The sequence below is a fragment of the Pteropus vampyrus genome, unplaced genomic scaffold (genome assembly GCF_000151845.1).
Source record: "Pteropus vampyrus isolate Shadow unplaced genomic scaffold, Pvam_2.0 Scaffold337, whole genome shotgun sequence".
Lineage (NCBI taxonomy): Eukaryota > Metazoa > Chordata > Mammalia > Chiroptera > Pteropodidae > Pteropus > Pteropus vampyrus.
The window spans coordinates 1,114,582-1,125,524 of record NW_011889118.1 but is presented as its reverse complement, the minus strand read 5'-3'; the positions used below and the strand labels follow the sequence as shown (position 1 = coordinate 1,125,524).

General features: G+C 39.0%; 1 protein-coding gene across 1 annotated transcript in view; it reads left to right on the top strand.

Annotated features, from left to right (window-relative positions):
- The window catches only part of CACNA1D (calcium voltage-gated channel subunit alpha1 D), a 314,711-nt gene that overhangs the window by 145,887 nt on the left and 157,881 nt on the right, over window positions 1-10,943 (top strand). Inside the window, 1 exon segment of the mRNA XM_023522317.1 lies at window positions 5,224-5,363. Within this exon segment, the coding sequence (XP_023378085.1) occupies window positions 5,224-5,363 (140 nt within the window).

The window sequence follows — 10,943 nt, the reverse complement described above, 5'->3', positions numbered from 1 at the left end:
GGAAAACAGCATAGCTCCAAGCCCTATATTCCTTCCAGTCACCTGCGCTGGGCTTGGTTTAGCCTTATGTCAGAGCTGTGTGCTCACTCTGAAGAGGGGTGTTTCCATATGTGGGGTAAGTGTAGTATATGGGTGAAGCAGAGTGGGCAAAGGCATGGAGGAGGGAAAGAATCCAGCATATGTGGGAAGGAACAGGTTGGCTCATCCGCTGGAGTGGAGGCTCTCACAGGAGAGCTGTGAGGAGGGGAAACTAGAGAAGAGGGGAGGGATGAGGACCTTACGCAGGGGGCTCAGGTTGGGATTGAAAGGGAGGGTCAGGTGAGAAGTGAGAAGCCATTATCTCAGCAGTCTGACCATTTATTCCAGGCTTAATCTAGAAAGAGTTTATGGTAACTTAGATTCCTCCCTACTTGTTTTGCTTTTCAATACATATCTGAAGATCACAAAACCTCATGTTTTTATAGCCCCCCATTTGATTCCAGTTCTGTTGTTTTATTCCTTCCCTCCTTTTTTTTTTTTTCTTTTCTTCTTCCTGTTAGCACCTATGAGTACTTTATGCCCAATGTGGTGCTAGGTGCTAGGGTTACAAAGACAGTAAGAGATGGTCCCTGCCAATGGGGAGCCTAGGACTGCAGGACACAGAAGGGATGTGTATCTCTATGGGAGAGAGCAGCTACTGCCAGGGTATAAGCCAGGAGACCATTCCAAAGACTTGGGCATGTGGGAGATGAGCAAAACATAGAGATGAATCATACCTGGCTTATCAAGCCTTTGTTGAGCTTTCGCTAGCAAGTTGGGAGTTCTGTGAAGGATCAGTATTATGAGGAGGACCCAGGTGTTCAGGGTTGGCTGGTAAGCTGGATAGTCAGATAGATAGATAGATAGATGTTCATACTACAGCACTAGTAAAAGGAACCTTGAGAATAGGAGAGCTGACAACCAAATACAAGGATCGGATAAGTTCAAGTGCAACCAAGTTAAGGATCCTGGCATCTCCCACTCCCTGCTAGTTGCAGTTTCTGTTTCTCAAGGTTTTGTGTAGAATTGACTGGTTTAGAGACTGCTGGTTTAGAGCCTCTCCTGTTTGGTGACACGTCACTGTTTAAAGAAGATAAATCAGATTTCAGAATTAGATATCGAGCCTCTATATTCCTCTTGTGGCTTGAGGTATCATGGCGGGACATTCATCCATATAACTGGTTGTTTCTTAAAAAGGTGTTTGACTAGCGCTGCCCACCCAGGGATCCCCCGTCAGTGAGAGGAATCCCTGCTGGTGGCTGAGTGGGTGCTGCAGGCACGTGACTCTGCCTGGCAAATGCAGGGACTGAGGGTGGAGGAATCATTTACTCTTTTTGTTTAGCCTGGTATAGAGCTTTAAGGTACAGCCTCTGCCCAGGGGACACTTCATTTCATGTCCAGTTCTGGATGGTTCTCGCTTGCCTCTTTTCAGCCATCCCTTTCCTTCATCCTTGCTACTGTTTCTTCCTCCATGCTCTCTATCCTGGCCACAGACTCCATATCTTCTCTGTGCGACATCTCACAGGCTCCTTTAGGTGGGTCCCCATTCCCACCTCATCCAGTCGGTAACCTGACTTTCTTGGTGGCTTCCTTTTTCAAATTACTAACTCAACATTATTTTCTCAAATGAGCAAGTCTTTTGTGAAGTAAATAATTAGCTCCCCTTCCAATGGTTGTTTTGCAGGATTTTTTTTTTTTTTACACTACATTTGCTTAATGTGGAGGCGTATTTGTTTTATAGGACTCCTTTTTAATAGTAGGATTGGGGACCAGAAGGACATTGGCTTCTAGGCAAACTGATCTGTCATGCTCTCCAGGCGGTGATTGTTCTTAGTTGGCAATTATGGTAGCACCTCTGTAATAAAGAATCCCATTAAAGCAAGGTTGTATTTCTTATAATCAATTCCATCAAGTGATGCACTGAGGATTTTCGAAAGAGAAACCAAGTTCTTTAAAAAGGAGAGAGAGGAGGACAAGAGAAGGGGATAAAAGAACCCTAAACAATTCAGTTAGACTAATGGCCCTTGTATTATTGTGGCAAAATTGTTTATAAATAAAAGCCAAAGAGGAAAAACAAGCTGCGTTTGGTAGGTGTACTCTCTGTTCCTTGCCTTGTTTTTCTCCCCAAAAGTATAGCGCTGTATTGATGTAGAGATGTAACTGCTATGAATATTGGTGTCAGCAAAAGACTTTTTTTTTTCCTATCTGGCCTAGTAAATAAAGCGGAAAGGATAAAAAGAGAAGCAGAATTGTAAAAACAGCATGCTGTTTTCAGCTAACTTGTTCCCTTAGAACTCTAAGTCTCGAAAACATATCGTTGATCTACATTTGGTGGTCAGAGTCTAATTTCAATGCAGTACAGTTGATTGGTGTTTTCAGGGATTTTTGCTTCTGCTTAAAGCAACAGAATTGCTCTTCCTTTTAGCTCTCAAAGTTAAAGTCACTGCCTCTTGGAAGCCCTCCTCTCTCTCTCCTCCCTACCCAGTAGCAATGTCGAACCTTTTCCTCAGATCATACACAGTGGTGTGAGTGTACCTCGTGGCAGCACCCCACTCAAGGATATGTCAGTGAACAGGAAGAGGAGCCCTTGTTTGTGAGATTGAAGGAATATGGAGAGTAAATGGGTTTGTTGGAGGTCTGTGTGTGGCAGGAAGGGATCATGCACGCTGCTGCTCTGGCTGCATTTTACAAGCCTTCTCACCCCAGCCTGGAGTGCTTGGCTGTATGTTGGAGGTGGGGCAGGTAGGGGAGTCGGGGTGAGGGTCTGGTTAAGGAATGTCTTTGCAGCCTGGCAGAAGGGGTAGGATGCATGGGGTGAGCCAGCTCCAGGAGAGGACCTGGAAGCTCTGGAGGAGACATGGATATGGAGCTTGAGGAGGAGCTAGGCTTAAATTTTTTTAAAAAATAAAAATATAATTGGAATACAATATTATATTAGTTTCAGGTATGCAACATAATGATTTCACATTTATATACCTTAGGATGTGATTATCTTGATAAGTTTAGTAACCATCTGTCACCATGGAAAGTTATTACGATATTATTGACTATATTCCTTGTGCTGTACACTGCATCCCCCTGGCTTATTTATTTTATAACTGGAATTCTGTATCTCTTATTCCACCTAGTGCCCTACCACCCTCCCCTGTGGCAACCACCAGTTTGTTCTCTTTCTATGAGTCTGTTTTTGTTTTGTTTATTCTTTTTAGTTTTTTTAGATTCCACATATAAATTATATCATATGGTATTTGTCTCTCTTTAATTTATTTCAGTCAGCATAATATCCTCTATGTCCATGTCTGTTGTTGCAAATCGCAAGATTTCATTCTTTTTTATTGCTGAGTAATATTCCATTGTATATATGTACCATATCTTATTTATTCATTCATCTATTGATGGATACTTAGATTGTTTCTATATATTGGCTATTGTAAATAGTGCTGCAGTGAACATAGGGGTGCATATCGAGCTAGGCTTTTAAAATTGAAAACACACTGACTCTGGCTAACTCATACCACAAAACAATTTATTAGCCTGCTATGATGGTGTGCCGAGGATCAATGGGCACTCTGGAGGGCAGGTTAGGCATGTCAGGGACCAGGTTAGGAATGTCAGGGACCAGGGAAGGATGGTCCCTGACATTGATGACCTGGCTTTCCGGCATGACCAGTGGGGAATTGAGAATGAGGATGGTTTCTCTGGTAGTAAATAGGAAGGATGCAGTGGCAAGACATGCGGAAGTTCAGCTGGGGACTAGAGCTGGCCAGCAGCAGAGGGGCAGTACTCTGGAGGCAGATGGCTTGAGCCCAGGGTGGCTTAGGCAAAATAGCAGTCACATATAGCAAAGCAAAATCCTTGCAGGGGAGAAGTAGACTGACCTTTATGCCTTATCAGAGGGCGAAAGATGCAGGCTTGCTCTTTGTCACTTACCTCTTTTGGGACTTCTCTGTGTGCATGTTAGAAATTTGCACGCTTCCCTACCAGTCTAAACCTTTTGAGGATAGGGACCGTAATGGAGACATTTTTCTAATTCTGGCTCCTCATATGAGGCCTGTCAGGCAGAAGAGGTGCTCATTGTTTCCTGGGCCAAATTTATTTGACTTTTTACACTAGGCATCTTAATAAGTGAATTCCATGACTTCCATTTTCCTAATATTGGTAACTCTCCTCAGGTCCCACAGAGTAGAATTAATATTAGTAGAGGACTTTATGGCCCATGTGAAAAAGTTTAATTACTGATGATTTTTCATTTAGTTATTATTTTAGTAGCTTCCTGCCAGGGAATGCCTCTTGTGAAATTAATCATACACATCCCAGTTGCTACATATTTCTATTAAAACTGAAGCTGTATCAAGAAAAACTATAAAGTAGAAAAGAGTCAAAATTTTTAGACCTGCTGATGGATGTGTTTTCTATACTCGTGGGATTGCATGAGTTGGAACCGGAGAGGTTCTAAGAGCCATCTAGCCTCAGGACAGTGTCTCGGAGGTCTGTAGCAATTAGATGGAAGTGATTGCTGGGGCTGGTAGGAAAAAAGGTGTGGAGGCTGAGCCCAGGCTTCTGGGAACATGCGTGGTGACGGCTCAGCAGTGCCATCCTGGAGAAGTGGCGTGCCAATAAGCAGGTAATGGGTGTGCCATCCTGAATTCAACTCCTTGACTCTGTGGATGAGGAAACTTAGATCCAGAGGGGAGGAGGGGCTTGCCAAGGTCACCTTGCTGCTCAGTGATAAAGCTGACCCTGACTTAGAGGTCACACGTAAACCCAAGAGTGGACACGTCTTCCTTTCTTCCAGAGGACGTTCTGTTCAAAGCCTCTGTTAGAAGCTTTGTTGTACCCTCGTGCTTTTCTGGGCCTGATTTGGCAATCTCAGGAGGAAAACATGCTGCGTTTTGCAAATGTGTGCAAATAACAAACATGCCTGTTATGTCCTAGGCAGACTCATTGCACATGCATCAGGACAGGTGGCAAAATGCAATCATGCAGTCCAGAATGAAAAGTGCTTTACACTTAGTTGCTTATGAGAAATTCAGTTAGAATTAAAATGCCTTCCTGGCCTAGGTGCAGTGTTAATTGTTCCATTTCTCATAATAAAACTTTGCTTGGAGAAAAATGCTTGGATATGAGATACTGATTCTAATCCCTATTTTTTTTTATCTTCTTCTTCTTCTCTACCCCATTTTGTTTCTTTGTTTCTCTTCACAGGAAAAAGTAGAATATGCCTTCCTGATTATTTTTACAGTCGAGACATTTTTGAAGATTATAGCATATGGATTATTGCTACATCCTAATGCTTATGTTAGGAATGGATGGAATTTACTGGATTTTGTTATAGTAATAGTAGGGTAAGTCTCTTTTATTTTGGGGAAATGTTTGGAAAATTGGAGGTGGTAACAGAAAACAGTGTTTTTTGAGGGATTATGGTTACCCCTTTAGGTCAGCGATTGCAGTCAGAACCTGTCAGGAGTTTTTTGAAGACTGGTGATGCTGCTGTCAATGCCTGGGCAAAACTGATTTGAAATTCCCTCATAGTTTTCACTCCCCTTTTCAGCAAGGCCGTTACAGGAGGAAGTCTAAGCTCCTAGTGTGAGAGGGCTCATCTTACAAGGCCTCTGGTTTCCACAAATAGGCCAGCCCTGCTGGTGATTTGAGTCAAATATGTAGAGCTCTTATATTTAGCACCTTGTTAAGTTAAAAAACAAAACAAAACAAAACAGTAAAAAAGCAATAAATTCTTATAGCAGTGAGGTACTCTGTTCTTTAACATCCTTAAGCAAAGCTATTAATTCTTTCTGCTGACTTGTGGGAAAAAAACTTTGGCATGCTCCTATCCCATTTTAAATAACAAAACAAGTGTCTGAATAATGTCAGATATCTGGCTTGAAATGAAATAAGCCAGACAATGCAGAGAAGCAGGCATTCTCCTGAAATCTTGTCACAGGAAGAAGACACCAACAGTTTCATTTAAAGGAGAATGTTATACAAAACAGTGGCCTGAGTTATTCTGGTCCTTCCACACCTAGAAATGTTGCCAGCAAGAGAAAAATGAATCAATGTCAGAGGAATGCTAGGTCTTTAGACCAGATACCCACACAGGAAAATGAGATATATTCCATTGTAGAATCTTAGTTACCTAGCTATAAAATGGGTTGCTCCTAAAATTATATTTGGTAGTATAGAGAGAGATTGTTAAATGGCCTCTGTTTCCATCTCTGTGACTTTGTTCACTTACCTTTTACAGTTCAGTAAGGTGACTTTTCTTTTGGATTATTCTTTTATCATGAATCCTTTGGCTTTTCATGGGAGACTAATACAGCTGGATATTGGGAGAGTGGGATAAATTTTGAGCTTGTAATTTCATTTCAAACCTAGGAAGTTAAAAATGATCCAAAACAGTGGTCCAGTGAGATAATTAGACTTATGGGGAAAAACTTAGCTTTTGCAAAAACCACCATAGCACATTGGCATCTAAGGAATTACTGAAAAATAGTGCATCTAAAATGAACAGGTGGTAGATATATACCATACCTTCCTGTATTTGGTGAATTCTAATAAGGAATGGCTAGCAGGAGCCTTTCAGATCTCTTGGTTCTTGAATAAACTTGTTGTGCTTCTCCTGACCCTGGGCTTTCTGTTCAGCTAGAGGACGGAGATGCTTAGCTCAATTTCTTTCGCCCCTACCCTGCAATCACCTTGGCTTTCTGCCTGGAGACATTTTTCAGACTATAGTATGTCACAGAGACAGGGAACCAAGCAGAGTGTGGTGGTCTCATTAAATTGAGACAGAAACAAGAGTTCCGGGAGGCTGAGATGACTGAAATTTGAGAGGCATAGTGTGAGAAGTGACGGAGCTTTGAGAGAAAGAGCTCTATGTATATGCCTTGGGGTCCTCTTGAGTTTGGCTGCAGACTAAGCTCTGATTACATGGGGTGAGATTCCATGAGGCCAGGAAAAGAACACTATTAGGGAAGACCAACCAGAATATAAAGTTGTCATTGAACACCCTGGACTGTCAGAGACCCCAGAAGGGCCATTAGTAGTAGGGATAAACTAGCTCTAGTGCAGGGGTTGGCAAACTATGGCCAACGGGCCAAATCCAGCCTGCCACCAAATTTTGTAAATAAAATTTGTTGTAACAAAGTCACATATTTATTTGCGGAGTCGAGTTGAGTAGTGTAGGTCCACAAAGCCTAAAATGTTTGCTAAAATATCTGGCCCTTTACAAAAAAAAGTTTTGCTAACCTCTGCTCTAGAATAAGGACTGCCTGAAACTGATATGCAAGTAGCTTAATTGCCTGACAAAACGTAATTCCACACTTTTTAAAGGAAGACAACAAAATCCAGACACTTATCAATGTGTCCAGCATCCATTCAAATATCTCTAGACATATGAAGAAATGTGACCCACAACCAGGAAGAAATTCCATCAATAGAAACAGACATAGGAATGACGAGAGGTGATGGAATTAGTAGAGAGCTACCTTACAGAACTTTAAAAACAGCTATTATAAATATGTTTATGGACTAAAGGAATGCATGACTACAATGGGACAACATGAAAAATCAAATAGGACTTCGAGAGCTGAAAAATATATCTGAAATGAAAAAAATTTTTTTCTGGATTGACTTAACCACAGATTTGACACAATAGAAGAAAAGAAATCAAGGAACTTGAAGACATAGTAATAACATAAAGAGTAATGATGGAGAAGAAAAATGAACACTGCCTTGGTGACCTCTAGGGCAATCAAGTGGTCTAATGTGTATGTATGTATATATATATGTATGTGTATGTATGTGTGTATGTATGTGTATGTATGTATGTATATGCATATATATGTTTATATATATTTGAGGTCCCAGAAGAGAGGATATAAAGGGAAGACAGAAAAAAATATTTGAAGAAATGACTCCAAATTTTCTAAATATGATGAAAATATGAGCTCATAAAGCCAGGAAGCTTAACAAAGCCCAAGCAAAATAAACATGAAGAAAGCTACATCGAAGCACATTATAATGATCAAATTGCTCAAAAACAAAGAGGAAATCTTGAAAGCAGAGAAAAAAGACATTACAGACTTCTCATGAGCAACTGTGCAAGTCAGAAAACACTAGAGAGATGTCTTTAGGGTGCTAGGGAAGCTAGAATTCTTATTCAGTGAAGATATCTTTAAAAATCGAAGTAAAAAAAAAAAACACTTCAGACAAACCAAAGCTGAGAATTCATCACTAGTAGACCTGCACCTCAACAAATGTTAAAGAAATTTCTTCACACTGAAGGAAAGTGATACCAGATAGAAATGTGGATCTATACACAAGGAATGATGAATGCCAGAAAGAGTAAATGCATGGGTAAATATTAAAATTTTTTTTCTCATTTTAAAATCTTTTAAAAATTATTTAAAACAAAACCAATAACAATGTTTTGGGGGTTTGTAACTTCTATAAAAGTAAAATATATGACAATAGCCAAAGCACAGGAACAAGGGAAAAGAGGTGTATACTATTACAAAGTGCTTGTACAGTAGGGGGAGTAGTAAAATATTATTTGAAGGTAGACTGTGATAAGTTAAAGATGCATATTGTAAACTCCCGAGCACAGGCTGGCAAACTTCAGCCCATAGACCAAATCTGGTTTACTGCCCTTCCCTCCCCTCACCCTCTGCTTCACATTGACAGAGTATTTTGCTGTCTGTTTTGGTAGATAAAATTTTATTGGGAGACAGTCACACTCACTTATGTCATGGTTATTTGGTGTTAGGATGCCAAAGTTGAGTAGTTGTGACGGACTCTATGGCCGCAAATTCTAAAATAGGGACTATCTGGCACTTCACAGAAAATTTTTGCTGACATTTTCTCTAGAAGAGCCACTAGAAAAATAAAGAGATATAGCCAACAAGCCTGTATTGGAGATAAAATGGAATTTTTTTAAAAAGCTCAATCCAAAAAAGTCAAGGAAGAAGAAAAAAAGAACAACGGACAGAGCAAATAGAAAAGAAATAGCATGATGGCAGATTTAAACCCAGCTAAATCCTTATTAAAATCCAGGGTTCATCAGATTTTATATGTAAAAAACAAGTTCCTAGTCTATAGTGTTTATAAGAAACAAACTTTAAGTAAAAAGACAGAAAAATACATAGCATGCAAAAACTAATCAAAAGAAGCTAGAGTGGCTATGCTAATATCCAACAAAATAGATTCGGAACAAGGAGTATTATCAGGGATAAAGAGAAACATTTCATAATGATAAAGGAATCATTTTATCAAGAAGATGTAATGATTCTAAATACATATGCCTAATAACAAAGCTTCAAATACACAAAGCCAAAACTTCTAGAACTGAAAGAAGGAATTGACAAATCTGTAATTATAGTTATATATTTTAATATTCTTGGAGTGTTGATAGAATACATAGGCAGAAAATCACTCACAATACAGGGATTTGAACAGTCCATCATCAACTTACTTGACATTTTTAGAACATTCCACCAACAAGAGCAGAATACACATTCTTTTCATGTGCATATGGAACATTCACCAAGCGAGACTAGTTCTGGGCCATAAAGCAGGTCTCAGTGAATTTAAAAAGATTAAAATCAAAGTTATGTTTTCCGAATGAATTTACCAAGGTTTCTGGGTAAAAGATCAGTATGAAAAAGCCTGTGAATTTCTCTGTATTAGTCATGAACAACTGGAATATGAACACTTAAAGACTACTATTTACACCAAAAACCTTGAAGTATTTAGGAGTAGTGCCCTGAAAATGACTAAACCTTGCCGAGAAAAAGTAAAGAAGGCCTAAATAAATGGAATGATGGACAATGTTTTTGGATTAGAAGACTCATTATTGTTAAGATAGCAGTTCTTCCTAAATTAATCTATAGATCAAATCCTAATCTAAATCCCAGCAAGATTGTCATAGAAATTTACAAATTTATTTGAAAATTTATATAGAAATTAGAGAGACTCTAGACTAGCCAAAGAAATCTTTAAAAACAAAGCTAAAATCTGGTTTCAAGGCTTACCATAAAGCACAGTCGTCAGGACAGTGTGATTTTGGCATAAGGAGTAGACATAAAAATCAATGAAACAATAGAGAGACTAGAAATAGACCCATAAAATTGATTTTAGACAATAGTTCAATAGGTCAAGGAAACTGTTTTTAGTAAATGGTGCTAGAACAACTGTTTACCCATAAAAAAAAAATAAAAGGCTTGATTCTTTCCTCATGCTATATACAAATATTACTTTAGTGGATCCTAGACCTATATGTGAAAGCTCAAACTATACAATTTTTAGGAGAAAACTTTATGACATTGGGGTAGGCAGAGATTTCTTAGGACACGTAAAGTACTAGCCATAAAAGAAATAACTGAAATTTTGGACCTTACCAAGATTTAAAACTTTTCTTCAAAAGTCAGTTTAAAGAAAATGAAAAATAATGCACAGATTGGGAAAAAATATTCACAATACATATAAAAGATTTGTATTCAGAATATATAGAGAATTCTTACAACTTAGTGGTAGGAAGACAACCTAGTATGTAAATGGGCAAAAGTTTTGAACAGATCTTCACAAAAGAAGATATGTAAATGGTCAACAAGCACCTGAGAAGATGTTCATCATTAGAAATTAGAAAAATGGAAATTAAAGCCACAACAACAGCAGTTATATAGCTATTAGCATTACTCAGTGTAAGACTGACGATACCAAATGTTAACCACAATGTAGAACAACTGGAACTCTTGTACACTGCTCGTAGAAATGGAAAATGGTACAATCATTTTGGAAAAGTTTGCCAGTTTCTTACAGTATGAATCATTGAATCATACACTAATCATATGACCATATTACCAGTACTACTATTAGGTACTTATCCAAGACAAGGGGAAATACATGTTCACAAAGAGACTTTATTTCATAAT